Source organism: Natator depressus, chromosome 7 (assembly GCF_965152275.1).
Source record: "Natator depressus isolate rNatDep1 chromosome 7, rNatDep2.hap1, whole genome shotgun sequence".
Lineage (NCBI taxonomy): Eukaryota > Metazoa > Chordata > Testudines > Cheloniidae > Natator > Natator depressus.
The window spans coordinates 121,389,237-121,411,441 of record NC_134240.1 but is presented as its reverse complement, the minus strand read 5'-3'; the positions used below and the strand labels follow the sequence as shown (position 1 = coordinate 121,411,441).

Here is a 22,205-nt window from a genome sequence, read left to right as displayed (position 1 = left end):
CAGGGCACGAGTAAACGGGAGGTGCAGAAGCAGAGCGAGCAGCCCACGGACGATGACCAGATCAGCAGCACAGCTGGGAATAGAACCCAGGTCCTGGCTCCCAGCCCAGGCTGCTCCTCCAAGACTCGGCATGGCCAGACTATGAACCCGAGGCTCGGGCTCCCCTTGGCGAAGAGCTAAAACAGCTGCCAAGAAATGTAAATGGCTGGCGAAGGCGCTCTGGCGATCAGGAGGGCTTCCTGCAAGGGTCAGTGGCATTAGGGGGAAGAGACCCAGTAGAGACAGAGTCCATCGCCCTGCTAGGATGGGGCACAACCACCGATGGAGGACACGCTAGACCGTTACTACCCTGGCCCTTAGCCGAAAGGTGGTGTTTGGTCAGAGCAAACCTGGCAGGTTCAAATACACTGAGCAGTGTCGGCTGTGACTTGGAGACCCCACTCAGTCACTTTCGCCCTGTAGTGGGCGGCTGCCCCACTCCAAGGCAAAAGGGATTAAGAAGCTGGGGAGGTAGGTGGCCCCAGGTGTGGCTGGCTTAATCAGGCCACAGCTGGCCTGGATAAAAGGGCTGTAGGGCCAGGAAACGGAGGAGTCTCACTCCAGCCGAGGAGTGAGAAGGGCCTGGCTGCCTGGGAGCAGGGTACCTGAAGTGGAGCAGTGCTGGGGAAAAGGGCAGGAGGAGCTGGGGAGCTCCAGCCAGGCTACTCCCCAGGTTGAGACTGTGGTAAAGGCCTATGCGGGTATCGGGGCTGCAGAGGGGCAGCCCGGGGATAGGCAGAAGCAGCTGGTCTGTCCCCCTTGCCAATGATGAGTGGCCAGTACAGACTGCAGTCTGCCTCAGTGAGAGGGGGCTAGATGACGACTGGCAGTAGCCACTGAGGCGAGGTGGGGATAGAGGGGTGGGGGTTCCCCTGGGAGGGGAGACCCAGAGTGTGGGGGTACTGCGGGGCAGAACCCCCAGGTAAAGGGCACCGGGGTCCGGGAGGGACATGGGGGCCTAAGGCAGGCAAGACACTGGCAAGAAGGAGGCGCTCCGGACCTGGACAAGAGCTAATTCCCAGTCGATCAGCAGGAGGTGCCGCACCAGTGAGTCATCACTTTGCTACACACCCCTAGGAAACCTAGGCCCCTCTGGAAGAGAAAGGGGCTTCTGCTTTCTGCTGAGAAGCAGCGGAGCACATGCTGAGCAGCAGATGCCTCTGATCTTCAAGCAGAGCTAACGACGGACACGTCTGAGCAGCGTGAAAAGATCAGCCTGGAGTTTGCCAAAGCTGCCCTTTTTAATAGAGACCCAGAAAGCGATGAATCGTCAAGCATCATCCGCACCGTGCTAAATGCAATTAGGAGCCCTTTGATTTTTCTTTGCAAGGCATGGCAGGATGCCCTGAGAATGACACGGGGTCTTGGACCACATCGGCTGCATGAACTGCCTAGGGCCCATGGCTTGCCTCAGAAATGCTGGGCTCCGGTAAGAACTCAGCTGTGCTCTCTGCGAAATATTGCACGCACAGCAGATGTTGTTCCCCATTCTCACAGCACCGTGCAGCTGGAAGGCTCCCAAGCCCCCTGTGCAAACTATCCAGGAAACTTGTCCTTCAGCTGAATGCAGCCACCTCTAGGGTGGGACGTGGTGGCTGTTAACAGTATCCAGCAATGCCACGCAATGGTTTGGAACAGCAGTAGCTGGCTGTCCCCCAGCGCCCTCCCCCCAGCTCCACTTCCTGGCCCTGAGGAGGAGTGCCACTTACCTGCACAGGGGAGTCCTTTTCACCCCAGACCTATTTGCTCAGCACCTCCGTGCTCTGTGTCCCTTACCCAGCCCCCCAGAGGCCAGCTCCACAACCAGCCAACTTCTTTGACAGCTGGGAGAGCTGACATCATTTCTTGCCTCACCAGCGTGGTGCATATTTGCATGGCCCAGCCACAGGGGAGCTGGGGGACTGAGGTGGACATTGTCTACTTGAGGTCTCGCAGAACAGATAATGGTGGGTGATATACTGATTGTGCGTCTGTAAGAGCCTGACAAAGCCTAGCATGTGTCTAGCTGGTCCGCTAGAGAATCACAGCCTACTACTGCCACCAGCTAACGGAGCTACTGCTTTAGCTCAAGAGGTAGCTGGGTCTGTGGTATGGCTCCAAAGGTCTCAGGTTCAAACCCTATTGAGGGGTGTTACATACCCCGTGAGCATGCTGCTTGGGAAGGGGATGTCATTTCCATCTTCTATTCAGAGATGCCAAGGCCAGAAGGGCCCATTGTGATCATCTTGTCTGACCTCCTGTAGAACACAGGCCAGAGACCAGCCCCACATAATCCCAACAGCAGAGCTTTGAGAAAAAACATCCCATCTGGATTTAAAAACAGCCAGTGATGGATAATCCACCATGACCCTTGGTAAGTTGTTCCAGTGGAGAACTACTCTCAGTATTCCAATTCTATGCCTTATTTCTAATCTGAATTTGTCTGGCTTCAACTTCCAGCCTTGGATCATGTTAGACCTTTCTCTGCTGGACTGAAGAGCACATTATTAAATGTCTGTTCCCATGTAGGTACTTATAGACTGTGATAGTCACCCCTCAACCTTCCCTGTGTCAAGCTAAATAGATTGAGCTCGAATCTCACTGTGAGGCATGAATCGTTTTCGTGGCTCTTCTCTAAACCCTCTCCAATTTATCAACATTCTTCTGGAATTGTGACTATAAGACCTGAACCCAGGATTCCAGCAGCAGTCGCACCAACATCAAATGTAGAGATAAAATAGCTTCTCTACTCCTACTTGAGATCTGCATTTCTGCATCCAAGTACCCTTTGGCCACAGTGTTGCATGGGGAGCTCATGTTCCGCTGATTATCCACCATGACGCCCAAATCTTTTTCAGAGTCACTGCTTCCCATGGTAGAGTCCCTCATCCTGTATGTATAGCCTACATTCTTTGGCCCTAGATGCATACATTTATATTTAGCCATATTGAAGCACACTTTGCTTGGTTGCGCTTAGTTTACTAAGCGATCCAGATTGATGCATCGGTGACCTGTCCTCTCCACTATTTACCACTCCCCCAATTTTTGTGTCATATGCACATTTTGTCATTGATTTGTTTTCTTCTAGGTCATTAATAAAAATGTTAAATAGCGTAGGGCCAAGAACCGATCCCTGCGGGACCCTACTAGAAATATTCCCATTTACAATTACATTGGCTTTTAATCTATTTAACGTGTGCTATGTTTATTTTATATCTTTTTATTTTTTTAATCAATATGTCATGTGGTACCAAGTCAAATGCCGTACACAAGTGTAAGTGTCTTACATCAACATGACCACCTTTATCAAACAAATTTCTAATCTCATAAAAAAATCAAGTTCTAGTCTCTATAAGCCCATGGATCTAGTCTCTATAAGCCCATGTTGATTGGCAACATTTTATTACTTTTCCTTTATTAATAGAGTCCTGAATCAACTGCTTCACTATCTTGTCCAGGATCAATGTCAGACTGACAGACCTGTAATTACCCAGATCATCCTGTTTACTCTTTTTAAATAGTCACATAACACTAGCTTTCTTCCAGTCTTCTGGAATTTCCCTGGTGTTCCAAGACTTATTGAAAATCAACATTAATGGTCCAGAGATCTCCTCAGCCAGCTCTTCTAAAACCCTTGGATGCAAGTTATGTGGACACACTGATTTAAAAATGTCTATTTTTAATACTGCTGTTTAACATCCTCCTGAGATATCAGTAGAATGTAAAGTGTTATCATACGACTACATTTTCTGTTCCCCCCCGCCCAAACACTGAACAGAAATATTTATTGAACACTTCTGCCTTTTCTGCATTATTGATAATTCTGCCATTTTCATCTAGTAATGGACCAGTACCACGATTATGATACTTTTTGTTCCTAATATGCTTTAAAAACTTCTCATTGTCCTTAACTCTGCTGGCCATATACTTCTCCTTGTGTCCTTTTGCTTCCCTTATCAATTTTCTACAGTTCCTAGCTTCTGTTTTATGTTCATTACAATCAACTTCCCCTGTCTTCCATTTGTTATACATAATTTCTTTTTACAGCTGCTTTCACTTCCCTCTAAAACCAGGTAAGTTTTTTAACCAGTATAACCTTCCTCCTTGATTATGGATTTTTGGGCATCTAGCAAAGTGTTCTTAAGCAATTCCCAATTATCATTCCCATTTCTCTGATTACATTCTCCCTCCCAGCAAGGCTGGTAATTGTTCCCAACCTTATGAAACTGGCCCTTTTAAAGCACCACAGATTTATTGGCTGTTCTCCTATAACCACCTTAAATTCTCTGGATTGCTAAGAAGTCAAAGCGTTTCCGTTCTCCTTAAAGGGAGTCAGGTGTTGTAAGGGCAGAAAAACACTCATCTGCCACCGGTATCTGCTTCAACACAATCCCCGCTCGCATGCTTGGAACGCCACTCGCGTATTAGATTACACTATCCCGGAGCGTGTCCTTCACTCACTTGTCAGGGAGGCTCGTGACTGCAGACACGCGGCTGGTGCTCTCAGTGTAGGATCTCTGCTCCAAAGCCCCACAGCTTCTCTTGCCAAGCAGAGAGGGGAGAAGAGCAGCCTGCTCGCTGGTTACTTTGATGGGCAGAGAGAAGTTACACAAGCAGAGGGCTATTTTCTTCAAACCATCTCACCCCTCCACCAACTAAGGGACTCTCCTAGGGCATGCGGTGTTGCTGGTGTGACAGGGTGGCCAGGAACACTTAGATTTGCGGGTCCTGGAAGCAAGAGATGCTGTTTGAGTCTTTCTATTAGAAAGACACTTCCCCAGGAATTGGCTCCTGGCGATGCTTTTGCAGTTATTAACCCATAAAGGCAGCATTCCCACGAAACTCCTCTGCATCTTCCATCCAGAAGGACCCTGAAGCACTTAAGTTCTCTCTACATAGGGATAATTTCATCCAAAACTGAAGTGTAGCCACCTCTAGGGTGGAATAAGGAACCTGGTTCAACAGTGGACCCAAACACTGCACAACCAGTTCGGGAAGAAACGGGGAACATTGTACCCAACTGAGATGGCAATGGGATTCTGCCGCAGGTACCTAAACTGGCAATCTTTTGCAAAAAGGGCTATGAAAACCTTACTGACTGAGCAGATGGGACCTTTGAGCAACCCAGAGACCAGGCTGTCAGACGACGAGTATTCGGGGCTGGCTGAAGGCCCTGACCTTATGGCTGAGGTGAGAAATCCAGGCTCAGGAGGAAAAAACCCAGGGCTTGATAGGACTAACAGAACTGAGAGTCACACCTCAAAGCCCATGCAGGGACAGCCAGAATCACTTGGCCTTTCTGGCTGAATCCTCCTCAGTGGGGACGAGAGAGATGCATTCTCTTCCCCAGTGTAACCAACTTGTTTGGCACCACACTGGGACGCCGGAGCAGAATTGTGGATGCTTTGCACAGATCCACATCTGGCTGGCCCTATGTGGCAGAAAATGAATTAGTCTCAAGATCCCTTGAAGCCACTTGTGTTCATCTGACCTTGTAGTTATCTGCTGGGCCGATTCTTTCCTCCAGCCAAAGAGCAAGTTGAAGGCATTGCCCCACCACGGTCACACCAACCCCACTGACATCTCCCGTGGACACACCTCCAGGCCTTGTGCTACTTAAGTCCTTTCCCAGGGTTGTAATTTCACAACCCTGATAGCCAAGTCAACACAAGTCTCACCATTTTGCCACTGAAGTGTTTACTGTTGCGTGTATTATTTGTGTCACGGTAGCAGTTAGAAGCCCCAATCAAGATTGGGGGCCCATTGCTCTGGGCATTGCACATAACCATAGCATGAACTTTACAGTCTAAATACACAAGACAGCCAAAAGGTGAGAGGGGAAACTGAGGCATGGGGGGGCGGGACTAGCCCATGGTTACAAAGCAGAGCGGAGAACAGAACCTAGGATTCCTAGACATCACACTGCTTTTTCAACAAACAGCTGTTTCCCTAACCCACTTCAAACTGACATGAATTACAGCACCATTCACATCACTGATCAATTTATTTCTAACAAACTTTCTTGTGGGAATCACACTTATTTATATAGCAGGTCTGAATCTGGCCAATTTCCCCTTCCCCAAGAACTACTCCACATGCCGGTTTTCAGAGACAATTAACATGCAAATTTGAAGTCATTTTTAGTGATAAGGACACCAAATTATGTTAATTTGAAGCCAGGGTAAATTTTACTTTATTCTTATTCTTTTGAACTGGAAATAAGATACATTTTTAGCAGTGAGGGTCATTAACCACTGGAACGTACCACAGGTTGTGGTGGACTCTACATCACTAGAAATCTTTAAAATTGAGATTTTCTTTCTAGAAGACATGATCTAGCACAAGTTTCCGGGCTTGATGCAGGAATTTCTGGTGGAATTTTCTGTCCTGTGTTATGTAGGTGGTCAGACCACATGGTAACAATGGTGCCTGCTGGCCTTAAAAAAAAAAAAAATGAAAAAATCAAAACCCCCCAGTTTGATCATTTTCCTCCAAAACAGAACAAAACTACTCTGGTCTACCCATTTTCAAAAAAGATTTATTAAAATTATACAGATGAGAAGAAGGGATGAAAACACAGCTTGTAATATAGGATCTTAACTCTGGAATTGCTAGGAGTTTGCTCCAAGGTGAGAACTTGTTGCAATTTGGCCTGGCTTGATATTTGGTGGTTGGTGCTGGGTCATAGTATGCGCACAGATGTGAAAAGAACAGGAGGACTTGTGGCACCTTAGAGACTAACCAATTTATTTGAGCATAAGCTTTCGTGAGCTACAGCTCACTTCTGAATGCATCTGATGAAGTGAGCTGTAGCTCACGAAAGCTTATGCTCAAATAAATTGGTTAGTCTCTAAGGTGCCACAAGTCCTCCTTTTCTTTTTGCGGATACAGACTAACACGGCTGCTACTCTGAAACCTGACACAGATGTGAAACATGCAGGGCTGGCAATCAGTGGGAAAATCTGCTGGACCCCTATAGAACCTTTGAAAGAAAGAAGGGGTAGTGTAGTAACTAGAAGAGCATTGATTCTTTGCATGCCAGGGTGGCAGGTACACTGCCAACCCGCATTCAGAGTGGCAGAGTGATTGGAAGTCGTTTAAACAGACGACAGTAGTTTCCTCTTCCAAACCTGATATTGTAAGTGAAAGATCAGAAAAAATATGAAGGGTTAAATGGTGTAAGTCTACCCCCCCCCCCAAATAAATAAAATAAAATAAAATAAAGAACCACTGGGAATTCTGTCACAAAGACAGAAGGGGATTGAAATTGACAGGATTCCTGCTCCCAGCACTTCAGAAAGCAGGAGTCTTAGCAATTTCAAATCCCCTGCTGGCTCCCAAGAATGGAGGCGGGCGGGAGATGGATAGCAAGGAGTGCAGTGTGTGTTTGTTTTCTCACCACCCTAGGAGCTAGGGTCTTAAAACCCATGTAGCCTTTGTTTTAAAAGGGGCTGCTCAGTAAAACAGAGATACAAGGCCACTATCAAAGGGACATGTAAAAAAGAAAGGTATTTTCAGGGGGAGGGTGTGAAAGTCAAATTTTAGGCCAGTTATAATGACAACAGCATCCTAAACACTGTGTCCTACGTTGGTGCTGTGATGTGTCAATTACTCACTCGTTATTGAACAGCTGGATTCTGATTAGCTTATAAAAGAAATTTGTGCTTTTCCAACCAGGATCTTGCAAGATTATCTAGAAAAGCACAAATTTTTTATAGTTCGCCCCCACTCTGGTTCCCTCTTTTAAATGGATAGGATGGGTGTCAGCTCTCCTGCATTCATTCTCTGACTTGCAGGATGGACTGGTGTGCCCAGCCAGGGGCCATCACCCATGAATGGGCAGTTTGTTAATTGAAAAGTATGCTGTGGTTTTACAAATATGCAGTTTTCTGACTGGCAGAGCAGACTTTTAAGCTTCATTCATCAATGAATGACAACTGGCTGCTGAGTAACTAGCTAACCACAGGTTTTGTGTGCTACATAAGAGGCCACATTTATCCTGACTGCAGGGCAACACGGGAAAGGACAGTTACTTACCTTACAGTAACTGTGGTTTGAGATGTTTTGTTCATCAGCAGACAATAAGAGGGACTCACACGGACAAAGATTCAAAGAAGAATTGAGACTTTTTGTATTTAGGGTTACATCCTCCATACCAGAAATAAAACAACAGATTCACAGCTTAATATTACACTTGTATTTAACTTATTTTCTGAACAGTTAAAATAATAAAAAACCCACACGGTTACCATGATCCTAGTTCAAGTGAACATTAGTACATTACCTACACGTCACGGTAACATAATCACAAAATTCAAAGCACTCATTACTTAAGAATCTAGAGAACAAATATAGCAGAGTAACAAACAGAAAACTCTGAAGAGACCATGTTCTTTCTACCCCTTCCACTTTCACGCCCACCTCCATCTGAGCAGTTTAAAAGTGATGCAGCACAGGCTGGACGATTGGGTGCTCAGGGGTATTAAAAACCTAAGCTGTAAAAGTAATTACAAGTTACTGGATCAATTACCTTTTGTCGGTTACCAGTGACTTTTGCATCATGACTATGGATGGAATTAGCAGCCCAGCGTCTCATGTCGGAACACCAAGGAAAGGAGCTGAAAGTGGGGTTACACTCAGAGGTGACAACATAGAGTTCCACATTGGTTGTCTCAATTAGTTTCACAGCAGGACAAATCTTTTTTACCAGCCAGCTCACTAGCACGGACATCAACTTGGGACCTGACGAACAGAGGTGGGTCACCCTCTTCCAGGAGTAATGATTCAGCAAGTAGAACTTTACTAATAATTAGCTCTGCACTGCTAACAGGATCAACACATTTTACCAGTGAAGTCAGCAACTAGGATTCAAAGACACGCAGGCAGCCGTCATGTTGAGTAAGGAGGACCAAATTTTACCAAGTCACTCTTCTGGCCATAATCATTTAGGAGTCACCTGAAAACTTCTCAGGGTGGCCCATTGCTAAAATGTAACCAGTAGCCAGGGGCAGTATTGTAAGGGGCCTGCAGTGAGCAGTGCATCCCTAAGGTTACATCCACAGAACCGCTGGGAGTTCTAATTCCCAGCTTGGGTAGACGGATACACTAGCTCTGCTCGAGTTTGTACCTAAAAGTGGCAGCGTGGCTGCAGCAGCATGGGTGGTGGCTCGGGCTAGCTGTGCGGGACCGTACCCAGGGGGGTCTGGTGGGACTCTGCTCAGGCATGGCTGTAGTGCGTGTGTCCCCCTCAAGCTGAGAATTAAACCTGTCAGCGGGTGTGCACGCACACGGGGCTTGTCTACACTTGGAGTGGTGCAGCTACTAGGCAGCCCAGAGAGCTTCCCCCACCAGCGTAGGGACTCCACCCCCCAAGAGACAGCAGCTAGGGCAATGGGAGAAGCCCTCCCACCGACATAGTGAGGTGGGTATAATGTCGTCGCTTGGGGGGTGGGTTTCCCACACTCCTGAGTGACGTAGTTACACCAGTGTAAGCTGGTAGGGCAGACCAAGTGTCACTAATGTTATGGACGTGTGTTGAACAGAACTGTAACAGCACGAGCAAATGGGGACTGAAATCTAGTTGCGTGGAAGTGTGCTCTTGGTCCTAGGCAGACAGAGGAGCTGGCCACCAGGCTGTCTGGCAGGGCACCTAGAGGATAATTTAAAAGGTAGCGAGTGGGTAGATTCCTGAGCCAGATTAGGTATCACATGTTATGACAGGGTGCAGGGTGCCCAACCTCGGACCAACTGAGGGCTGAGTTGGGAACCTGCCAGCAGCAGCCGAAAGGCCAAACCTTATGTGAAAAAAGCCTCAGAATGCAGCTGGCAGTATCTTCAGCACAGAGGTGCAGCTGTCAGAGCTTACAAGTCCCAGCAGGCCATCTTCCATCTCAACCCAAGTGATGGAGGCTTGGCTCAAGATGGAGCATTGCATGCTGGGACCTGTAGTCTCCCTGAGCAGCACTCCTCCATAGTGAGGGTAGGGTGATCGTGGACCACATGGATGAAAACAAGCAGGCAGTCACAGAAGAGATTTCACATGCAGGCCCTGCCTCTGGAGGTGCAGCTGGGGTCACCTGAAGTTACCCTCTCTTTCTGGAAATCTTGTTGCTTGTGGGGAGGTGGGGGTAACAACAAGCTCAGCAAGATAAACGCATCCTGCATGCCGCAAGAGGCCCCTGGTAAAGTTCTCTTTGGCAGTTGGTATTCCCAATGACTGTATTTCAGATTGTCCTCCCGACCCCGAAAGGGTACAAAAAACGGGGAGTCAACCAATCCAGCAATTCTAGGAAGCAGTTGTTTCTGACAAGGCTTTTTTACCCTCTCCTACACAGAAGAATCTCCTTCCTTCTAAACCAGCTGCACACTGTAGAGCAGTGCACAATCTAGACCAGGGCCATGACATCTGTTCAGTGTAGTCCCCACCTTCGCAGAGGGGCCACTCTCCCCTCCCCTTTCCCATCCCCTGGGCTGCTTCCCTTCCCCTCCCCTCCCCTTCCCTCCTGCAGGGGAGAGCTCATTTGCAAATGAGCCATATCCCTGCAGCAGCCAGGCTGGCTCCTCTGCTCCATTATCAGCTGCTGAGGAGGAGGGGCAGCTAAGCATCATCCCCCCAAATGCTCCATGGACCAGTTCAGGAATCCCGGGTCACAAAAGCAGACCTAAAAGGGAGCTGAAGGAAATCGACGGACACTTGAGTGACAGGCCCAATCCTGACAAGTGCTGAACACCCACAACTCCCAACCGGACTTCAGGGTGATGAGAGTCTCAGCATCAGGCCCAATGTTCTGTTCAGACAGTGCGGGGAGGAGAAAGAGGAAAAATATGCACCATACTCTCCAGCTTTTGAGTGTACAGGGATTAAAATAGGGACTGAAGGATCCTTTCAATGCAGGGACAGGTGGATGGGAAGGGGAAGCACGGCGGGCCACATCGTCTTCCAGTTCAGAAACAAGTTTAAAGTATTTTGATGTTCACAATGATCAGACCTCAACTCTCACCACCTGAAACCCTCGGTTCCAACAGCATGTGTCCATCCCTGAAAGTTAACAGGGAGCAGAGGAACAGCTGCAAAGGTTCTCGGGGTTTGCATAGGTTGACATGAGCAGCTTTCCTCCTGGGATCAGAAACACGCGGGTGTGCAGCAAGACTCCCTCCTGGCCTCTAGCTGCCCTGGAGTTGCAAATTAGCGTTGGTGACGCTGTAATGGATTGTCTTGCTCTTACGTCCCACCTCGTTTCCAGTCCCCAGGTCCAAAAGGCAAGACTCTCGTGGGAGAAGTGACAGTCTCGATGCAGCAGATGTAGCTCATTTCAAATGGATGTGCAACACATGAAGTCCATGGACACCTCTAGCCCTTGCTTCTAGCTCCTTTCAGCAGGCTAATTTCATTTTTCTTTTCTTTTTAAATGCTGCATTTACTCCAGCCCTGTTGGGGATTACGCAGCCAATTCACATTGAAATCTTCACACACAGATCCTTAGTGGAGAAGGTAGAAAGCCACCTTGGTCTTGACATGAAGGTCTAATAACCACATTATTCCTCCTATGCTGAACAGCAGATGACCCCAAGGCTGGGAGCTGTGGCAGATTTGAGTTTCTTAGATCAGTTTCCTTCTTAGACATCAGAAGGAACTTGGGGTTGGGGTAGGATTCTCCATTGAGCTATTCTGTATTTAAGTACCCAGACATAGTCCCTCCTGAAGAGTCAACCACCACTCTACTATACACCATACAAACAAACAAACAAACAAACAAAAAAAAACCCGAACAGTGCTTAGCAGTTTCAAAATAGCAGCATGGAACAGCAGGGCTAGGACAACCAATGATGATTTGCAACAGTGTTGTCTCCATGTTTGGCCAGTAAGCATTCTGGATCTCCCCAAGTCCTCATAACTAGCAAAACAAACTCCACACTAGCAGGCACTGCCCCCAAGGACAGTGATGAAACAGTGAGAACCTCTGTAGCATCCAAGGCGAAGAGTCATGATCGTCTAGCACAGCCTGTAGCCGAAAAGCGACAAGACAAATGGAGGAAAGAAAAGCTGTTGAGTCTGCAGCCAGCTCCATATATATGTCCACTCTCACACAGCCACACTGCAGTTTTGTAACAACTGCACCAAAAGGAGCTGTGTTCAAACAACATTAAGGATGAGACTTGGAACTCCACTTCAGCTGGAGCAATTCAGAGTGAAAAAAATGATCCACCCGTCTCTGCCCATGCTTTGGGGATCCAGCATGTCTGATCACCCAGTGACCTCGGCAATAGTTCAGCCTAGTATTAAGGATAAGCTTTTGGTCTTGACTCAGCATTTCTTTGCCTCTGCCCGTCTGAGTCAGACCATGAATGTTATCTGAATGGAGTTCGTTTATTTTGCTCTTTTTACAATAGTAATTTAAACAAATAGAAAGTCAGAGGTGTGTCAATGACCAGCTCTGACTAAGAGGCTCTTTAGAGTTGCTCTGGGTCCTAGGCCCTCCTGAAGACATATGAGAGCTGGGTGTTTCTTTTTGCACTGATTCTCACGCTCCTTTGGAGCTGTTCTGAGTACTCTGAGCTCTACCAGCTCTTCCAATGTCTCCACTGCCTTCCCATCTGCTAGCTCCTCAAGTCACCATGAGTGAGTCTCGTATATTGGGCTAGTCACTTGCAAAAACGTCGCTGGTGGAAAAAGGACAGCAAAGCTAGTTAGAGTGATGCAATCGTGACCCCCGGCAGAACAAGGCTGGCGAGAATGTACCAGTCAAATCTGCCAAGTTCCAACCTTAGAGCTGAGGAGATAAAGGGTTCTAGTTTCCCAGTGCAGGACAGGACAAACTCCCAGTGAAGGCAATGGGTGTCGTTCAAGACCTTCAGTGGGAGAACTGGGCCTAAGGTTTGTACCAGACATTTTGACAGACCCTCAACTGAGGTTGGAATGACTGGAGATTATTTCATTTAACCCTTCCCCTTCCAAAAGCAAGGCCTTTCGGATTGCTGTTCCTGCCGCAGTGGGGAAGCCAGCGCCTGCGGGGCCCCCCACTGGCCCTTTTGGTCTAGCTGACTGGCTGAGACGTGGAGAGTTGCTCCTCGTACTCTGCCTGACAGCGGGATGCTCTCCATTCTGAGCCATAGTAGTTCTCAAAGGTCTCAGCTAGCGTGTGAAGAGTCAGGGTGATTATCAGACATGGGTTAATTATCGTCCTGTTCCTAAACTGTAGTGCAGAGAAGGCTGGGGCTCAGGAAGGTCACAAGGCTCATCTCCCTCGCCCGCAGTCGGGACTGGCAGCGCCAGCCCCCAGAAATACTGCAGAGCTGGCCTAGAGGTACAGCCAGCTGGCCAAGGTAGACAATCCCACCGGTTAAACCAATGAGAAAACACACATGCCTGTCCCAGCCAACTGGCTGTATCTGCCCTATCAGCCACAGGACCCAACCCAGCCATGCCCTCCTGGGTCACAGTGCACCATGCTGGCCACTGCCAGAGACAGGATGTTGGGCTACTTGGGCCATTCATCTGACTCACTACAGCAGCTCTTATATTCTTATTCAGGGATCTGGTCAGCCACAAAAGCCCCCCAAAGCTGGGCTAACAAGGTCCTCTGCGACTCCCTCTTCCACCCTCTGGCGGTGGCATCTCCTGGGGGAGGAGGAAAGAGGGAGCCAGAGTCTTCTCCTCACCCCAGCCTCACGTTTCTATCTGATCAGAAGTAGAGATCGTAAATCATTAACAAAATCCGCACGGCCTTCGGGGCCAGTAGCAGGAGAAACAGACCCCTGCCCTGGGTACAGAGAATGTCTTTGACAGTGAAATACTGCCCCCTGCCCTTCTTGAACTGATTCCCACCCCCAGGCAATATGGGACTTGGGCAGAAGCCAGTTTAGCCTTTTGTGGACTGGCACTGCCCAGACTGGCAGCCCAATGACTGTGGAGGGAAATTGCAATACACATCCAGCCTCCACAGAGTTAGAGGGACAAGCAAGAGATGAAAGCAAGAGGCAGATTTGGCTCCAAACTGTCAGCTTCAGATGCCGAATAGCTCCACAAGCCCCGCTTTCCGGACAGAACGCCCAAAGGCAGCAGGGGCTCTCACCTCCTCTCCAGCACGGTGTTTGTTGCTTTTCAGAGTCAGCAGTTACATGGTCTTACAAAAGCCCAGCAATGATGTTGTTTAATATTCTAAGCAGCAGCCCCTTCCCCCCCCACTCGGAAGTGACTCTCAGCAGGATGCACAGTGGCAATGAGTCTTCTGTTTAACACCAAAGCAACAAATTCTGGCAACACGTTAAATATATTTATAGGACATCTGTGACTGGGGCAAGAGGGAAAAACAGGGGAGTGAGGAGGGGAGTGGCTAGGCAGAGGGGAAAAGGAAGAGGGGTGGTTTAAAAACGTTAATTGTTCCTGAAAGACCAAAGACATCTTCTGATATAGCAGCACTTCAGCAGTCAGCTGCGCTGAGCAGACCCTGTCGGAGATCAACCGCAGGCCAACTTTGTTCTAGAAATGAATCTGAGAGCCTCTCTCTTCCGCAAGGATTGGTTACGTGGATAGTTCTTTTGTCCCGGCATTGGCAGATAATTTAAATACTGCAGCTTAAACGAGTTCTGAAAAAAAAGGAACAAGAAGAGCCCTTTTTTGCACCAAACTCATCCTTTTAAGGAACACCTCTCATTTCCCGTGTATTTTGAGGAGGTGGCAGGTGCTGGGTTGAGAGCTCTGGAGAGTCCAGGTGTATTTACACACTGAACAGGGGGCGCACAGCGCAGGCGGTGACACCAACTGCTGCTCACACGTCCTGTCACAGAGAACCTGCCTCACCCTCGCCAGTGAAACTGAAACCGCCACCCAGGGCCGCCAAGGCAAGGGTGGCAGATACGCTAACCACAGGGTACAACCCAAGCCCATCCTAAGCAGCACCCTCCATAATACCCCACACACCTCCAAGTCAAATCCAGCTCGATGATTAATCTGGTCATCCATTAAGATCCCCCGTAACAGCCTAGAAGTGGTAACTCTCCTTGCTGGGATCAAAGCTAGAGGGTTAACACTACACACACACAGGCAAAGCTTGGTCTTAGCAGCCTACAAGTCATGCGGCTAGGGCGTTGGGCCTTATGAATAGATAATACTATACATCAGCAAATTTCCATTTAATCAGGCTGGACTCGCTCGTCTGCACCTCCTCCACTGGCCAAATCCATTATCCTGCATTCCCCAACTTTGGGAGAACAGAGCCGTCACTACCTAGGAGGAAGTGCAATTGCCATGATTTGGCAGAACCTTCCAGCTTGGTGACAACTGCCCAGTATCAAACCACCTGCACCCCCATGTTAAGCAGCAGCTCCTCCATTCACTCTGAAGAACCTCCCCCCCCCCGACCCCACTCTTCCTGGCTGGGTGGCAAAAACTGCTGATTTAATTGTTGAGGGGAAGCTGGGCCAAAAGGGGCATTGGGTGTAAGGACTGCAGGTGCCACATGCCAGGAACCCTTCAACAACTCCTGCTCGAAGGTACCAAAAGGTTCTCTGCCTCCTGGCAGGATAACTACCACCAGCCAAGATGGGAGATACTGACCGTCCAAACAAATCCTTCCAGCTCAACGTTTGCCTCTTCTCCCCAGTGCCCACATGCCCTTGTGCCCCGTTTTTACCTGTGCGCGTGAGGTACAGTGTAGTGTTATTTATCTGGAGATGTAGGTGTATGTTCTGGATGGGGAGCGGGTCGATTCTGCTTGGGCAGCTGGGTCATTCAGGAAGTCCCACATGAGGATTGTGTCATCGTGCGAGCTGCTGATGATCTGGAATTCGTCGAACTGGAGTCGAAAGACTCTCCCAGAATGCTCCTAACCGGAGAGACAGCAGGGATTACTTTACAGACTGCCTGGCTGCTGGGAATGCATGGTGAACATTAATAATTGATTCAGTTTTTGGTCAGTAAACCCTATATGGCTACTGCGTGCCATTACCTCTGTGATACAAGCTAGTTGCGTAAAAGTACATCTGCCATATTTGGAACCTGGCCCTTCAGCAGGGAGCACATACCAGAGTAGACACCTGCATGGAGACATTGCTCCCCGAGCCCCATGCCCTTAAACCGAGCACTCCTCATAGGACAGCTCTTCTCCAGAGCGGCTAGGTGTGGCTGACAGAGCGATAGCCTCATACCTCCTACTATGCAGCTCAGCACTGCCTCCATAGCATTTCCACCAGCAGTGGGTTATAGGGGAACAGGGACAGTTTGGCAATTGACCAACCTGATTGCCTTCTATGATGAGATAGCTAGCTCTGTGGATATGGGGAAAGCGGTAGATGTGATATATCTTGACTTTAGCAAAGCTTTTGATACGGTCTCCCACGGTATTCTTGCCAGCAAGTTGAAGTATGGATTGGATGAATGGACTACAAGGTGGATAGAAAGCTGGCCAGATCAGGGTTCAACGGGTAGTGATCAACAGCTCGATGTCTAGTTGGTAGCCAGGATCAAGCAGAGTGCCCCAGCGATTGGTCCTGGGGACGGTTTTGTTCAACTTCTTCATTAATGATCTGGATGATGGGATGGATTGCACCCTCAGCAAGTTCGTGGATGACACTAAGCTGGGGGAGAGGTAGATACGCTGGAGGGTAGGGATAGGTTCCGGGGTGACCTAGACAAATTGGAGGATTGGGCCAAAAGAAACTTGATGAGGTCCAACAGGGACAAGTGCAGAGTCCTGCACTTAGGACAGAAGAATCCCATGCACTGCTACAGACTAGGGACTGAGTGGCTAGGCAGCAGTTCTGCAGAAAAGGACCTAGGGATTACAGTGGATGAGAAGCTGGATATGAGTCAGCAGTGTGCCCTTGTTGCCAAAAAGGCTAACAGCATATCGGGCTGCATTAGTAGGAGCATTGCCAGCCGATCAAGGGAAGTGATTATTCCCCTCTATTCAGCACTGGTGAGGCCACATCGGGAGTATTCTGTCCAGTTTTGGGCCCCCCACTACAGAAGAGATGTGGACAAATTGGAGAGAGTCCAGCAGAGGGCAACGAAAATGATTAGGGGGCTGGGGCACATGACTTATGAGGAGAGGCTGAAGGAACTGGGCTTATTTAGTCCACAGAAGAGAAGAGTGAGGGGAGATTTGATAACAGCTTTCAACTACCTGAAGGGGGGTCCCAAAGAGGATGGATCTAGGCTGTTCTCAGTGGTGGCAGATGACAGAACAAGAAGCAATGGTCTCAAGTTGCAGAGGGGGAGGTCTAGGTTGGATATTAGGAAACACTATTTCACTAGGAGGGTAGTGAAGCACTGGAATGGGTTACCTAGGGAGGTGGTGGAATCTCCATCCTTAGAGGTTTTTAAGGCCCGGCTTGACAAAGCCCTGGCTGGGATGATCTAGTGGGTGTTGGTTCTGCTCTGAGCAGGGGTTGGACTAGATGACCTCCTGAGGTCTCTTCCAACCCTAATCTTCTATGATTCTATCTATGAATTGATCCTGAGTCTCCTGCTTGGCACTGTTGCTACTGCTGAAGGAGGAAACAGCTTAAAATGGAAGAGACAAAGGGGACCATTATAAAGTCAAAATGACATTGTAATGATTCCTCCTAAGCAGTTCTAAACATAGCCGCAGGAAAGGCCCTTCTTTAGAGGCAGTTTGTATTCTTCTAGGAGGCTGAGTGGAAAGAGTATGGCAATCTACGCCAGATCCTGCACATTGTAAAGCACAACTCACTACACTTCCCTACATGTGCTGGCTAGCTGTTATTGGTGCTCCCTGCTGCAGGCGTGGGCAGCAGCTTCCCTGGTCAAAAGGGATTGCAATCAAAACCAGCGCAATACCTCCTGACTTTAGTATCAGTACGTGGCTCCTTGTTATGCCTTCCACGCTGCCAGACGTGGTGTAAAGAAAACCAAATGTGATAAGACATTCTAACCACGACAGCTAGTTTTAAGATGGGTAAATCACAAAAAATGAAAGGTCTCTCAAATATACTCATCAACAGAACAGTTCCCCACCGAACAAGAAGCTACTGTTTTGACAGAGCAGGACTCTGAAATGCAGCTTCTTTTTGAATGCAAGGAAAAAGGACCGTTTCATAGTTGTAAGGCAAGTTCTATTTTGTTTTAAATAAGGTTTGTCTTACAAGTAGCATCCTTAGTTTTAAAATTCTAGTTAATTAAACAGACAGACACTCCAGGAGTCTGGCTTGGCATGTATTCAAATAGGAATGGTGTTTCGTGTGCCCAACAGACTAGAGCTCCTGCTGGGGAAAGTCACGACAATAGCAGGTGCCACAAGGAGACTGAAAGAGACAGGTATTTTGAAAGACTGCTTTGAAAATGAACTTTTCAATCAGTGTTTACTAAATGAAATCCCTCTACCTAAAGATCCTATGCACTAATCACTCTACTTGCACTTTAAAATCACAGGGGCAGCTGGTGTGATGCATGCTTCCCATTGTAAGTTAAAGCCAAAAGAACCTGGCCTCCTTAGCTTGAAATGTAAAGCTGCGCCATACTTATTTCTCAGCTTGGGAAGCTGCTGTCAAGCTTATGAGGCTGTTGCTCCATCCAAAGGAGGGAAAAATGAAAGGAACTGGCATGCAGCGAGCATTTGTTATCTGCAGACTTTTCTCCTAGTGCTTGAAAATTGAACACAAACAGCAGGAGGCTTGCAACGTTTATTGAGAGGTTTCATTTTGGAGGACGAGGGAAGAAAAAAGAGCATGAGTAAGCGGATACTAGGATGCTCTGCAGTTACAGGCATGAAAGACCCTAAAAGTAATGCTCCATGCCCTATCTTCCCCCCTTAGCTCGCTCACTCCTACAAACGGGGATTTCTAGGCATCCATTCACAGATTCCTACAATGTTTTCATCCCACAATTTCTGATTTATAATGCAATTATTCAGGATACCTGTATTTTTCACTGCCGGAAAATGCAAATGGAATTGCACTAGTTAAATTAAGCCTCCCAGATTAGCAGAAAAACAACAGTGCCCAAGCAGGGTCTAAGGTTGGAACAGGATCAACACTGTTAATGTACGGTTTCAGAGTAGCAGCCGTGTTAGTCTGTATTCGCAAAAAGAAAAGGAGTACTTGTGGCACCTTAGAGACCAACAATTTTATTTGAGCATAAGCTTTCGTGAGCTACAGCTCACTTCATCGGATGCATACTGTATTTTCCACTGAATGCATCCGATGAAATGAGCTGCAGCTCACGAAAGCTTATGCTCAAATAAATTTGTTAGTCTCTAAGGTGCCACAAGTACTCCTTTTCTTTTTACTGTTAATGTATGGAAGTCTCAGACTCTCTGGGTCTGTATATTCACAGGCACAGGGCCGCTCCATGGTTTGCAGTTGACACATGACAAAGGGGTTTTTTGGGTATGAGCCATTGCACTATTTGCAGTTCTGTTGTGCTAACAAGTGGGGCTTCCAATGTATTGCTTGAAGACATGCCATTCAGCAACACATGGGAGATTCCTCTGAACACTAACTTCGAGAACTGGCGAGCTTCAATACGTGGAAGGTTTACAGCCAAGGAAATGGCCATAGAACCCCAGAAATATGACCAGGTTTGACGTACACTAACGCCACTAAAGCCTGAGTGTTTCTCTCCCCAAAGCCAGTGCTTTAATGTCCTCTTCTCTGACTTTTCAAAGTGAACTGGATGCTGAATGCCACAGAAAAAGCACAGCAGTAGGCCAAGCTTCTTCTGGCCTCTTGCTAATACATCTCAACTCTGACCTAGAGGGATCATCCCTAAGACCTTGTCTGCACTGGCATTTTTCTTGAAAACCTTCCCCTATTTCTCTACAACTAGTGTGACTCTGCTGAAAGCAATAGCCAATGGCACTTTTAACATCATCATGTAGACCCACACTGAGCACCAGTGGGAGAGAAGAAAAATGCTAGTGTAGACAAGGCTGAAGGCTGACGGGTTCAGCGTCTGCGGCCATTCTATCCGAGGCACCTCTGCTTAGATTTCCAAGAAGGGAGCCAATTAGTGCCAGTTGTGATGTTTTTGGTCCTGTGTCTAATAATCGATGCCAGCAACTTGGCCTCACAAGCAACCCTACAATAAACACAACCCAGCATGTGGGTGGTAAAGAGAAAATGTCACAAATAGATTTTAGTTATGAACTTAACATCAATTTTAAAAAGGGATGAAAGCACTTCTTTTAACTGCCCCTTTTAACAACAATAGTCTGGCAACATTAAAAAACTGCCAGAGAGAAGAAAGAGGCCCAGGAAAAGTCCTGGTCACTCAGCAGCACATAGATTATGCAGGTTTCAGACTAGCAGCCGTGTTAGTCTGTATCCGCAAAAAGAAAAGGAGGACTTGTGGCACCTTAGAGACTAACAAATTTATTTGAGCATAAGCTTTCATGAGCTACAGCAAAGCTTATGCTCAAATAAATCTGTTAGTCTCTAATAGATTATGTAGACTCCATAGGTATGCTCAGCGGAGGGTATCATGCCTTTGAGGTCAGACCCTCAGCTGGTGCAAAGTATCACAGCTCCACTGACTTCCAATGTTTGAAGTGGTGACAGGGGTGTTCAGGAGCGGAACATTCTCCCCTGGGACTGGCACTGAGCTGATGCCCTGGTGTATCGTTAGGGGCTGCCGAAGAGGCTGTAAAACGGATTCCTTGACTGTGTTAAAGGTCCCATGGCACTTTTTGCAAGGCTCTGATTCGAAAGTCTTTCTGGGTGAAAGATCCCATAATACCTTACATTCAGACACATCTACAGGCCTGCCCTTTGGGGCCTATCATCATCTACTTCATCTGAACTTTGTCTACAACAGCTCAAGCTTTCATGGCGTAATACAGCCTTGACAAAGGCTGTCCTCCCCCACCTTGAACCCCCCCCCCCCAACCAAAAGCTCTTACCACGAGGGTTCGCAGACAGAGGGTCCCAGCTGGAGCACGTGGGTCCAGAGCAGCCACAAGATCCCACACTTTAATTTTCCTGGAGAGGAAAGAGGGACAAGCACCAAAGCTTTGTTACAGAGAAAAGTGTAAATGGTTCACCAGCAATTAAAGTTAACAGCTTAGATAATACATCCGGCTCATGGAAACACAGAGAAACCTTTTTGCTCTTGACACCTGGCTCTCACATGCTCTCTTGGGTAAAGCCTGCTGATCTTACAGGTGAAAGTATATGGTTACCATACAAATGAATTACATAAAAAAGCAGGTGACGGTAACTAATGTAGAAACCTGGGTGAAGGTTAATGTAGACACTTCCTCCTTAATGGCAAACAGGCCAAAGGCAATGAAATGGAGTGATCACAGCTGTGAGAATGCATTGGGGTTTATACACAGATAATGTGACACATTATATAAAGCCTCTTGCTGGACAAGAAGAAAAGCATGTCTAAGTCTCCACAGTGTGGATTCATCCCCTCCTTCAACTGGTACAAGCGCGTCCCTTCCTCCTAGAACGTAGGCAGGCAGGCTAGGATTGCTCTACCAGGGCAAACTACTGCTATGGGCAGCCACAGGCAGGTTCCACAAGAACCACGAGAGCTCAAGCATTTCAGAAAACAGGACACATTCAGTGGGGAGCAAAAGGTGTATCTCCATTGCTCCACAGCCCAGGCATGCCACTGCACTGGTATCCAGCTTGCTAGAGGTTTGGGGTTTAGCTATAAAGCTGGGGTGATGACACCCATGTCTTAGCATTAGACTGCACCAAATCGTAATGTCAGATTTATTACAGAAAATCAAACAGGGCTGGGCTGGAGATTTCCCTCACCCTTAGGCCATACGGTCACGCCTAGAGTTCAGTCACATGCCCTCCTCCCTTGTATAATGTAGTGACTATCTTGTAGTATGAAGGGTGCTAATAACAGGATGGGGGAGAATGAAGTGTGGGGAACCCACGCACCCTCATTTAAATCAGTCTGCAGGTGTAGGGCTGGAAGAGAGTGGGATTCTATACACTAGTAGAGGGACTCCCTGCCCAGGAGCAGGAAGCTGACTTGGTAGCATAGGGGACATGCTATCCAAATTAGCTACACAAGACCCCAGTGTAGCTCAGAGTTATTCAAGCCTGGAAAAGGAAAGTCAGCTCTTCCCCAAGGGAGCCTGGACACCAGCAATGTACCAGGAAGCTAGCCCACCATAGCAAATACAACCTCCGGAGTGAAGTAAGCCTCTTCCTCGTGCCACAGAAATCTGGCTAGCTGCAGTGGAGAGTGCTGGAAAAGGACCCTG

General features: G+C 47.8%; 1 protein-coding gene across 14 annotated transcripts in view; it reads right to left on the bottom strand.

The window, feature by feature from the left end:
- Nucleotides 1-8,171: 8,171 nt before the first annotated feature.
- Nucleotides 8,172-22,205, bottom strand: part of BTRC (beta-transducin repeat containing E3 ubiquitin protein ligase) — a 167,215-nt gene continuing 153,181 nt past the window's right edge. For 13 of the 14 annotated variants that reach the window (XM_074959479.1, XM_074959469.1, XM_074959473.1 and 10 more), the window contains 3 exons: nt 20,877-20,955; nt 15,651-15,842; nt 8,172-14,604 (listed from right to left, as the gene is read on the bottom strand). In XM_074959479.1, coding sequence (XP_074815580.1) covers nt 15,681-15,842; nt 20,877-20,955 — 241 coding nt within the window. In that variant the 3' untranslated portion in view covers nt 8,172-14,604; nt 15,651-15,680. The remainder of the gene's footprint in view (nt 14,605-15,650; nt 15,843-20,876; nt 20,956-22,205) is intronic. The other variant, XM_074959468.1, reaches the window with a different exon arrangement.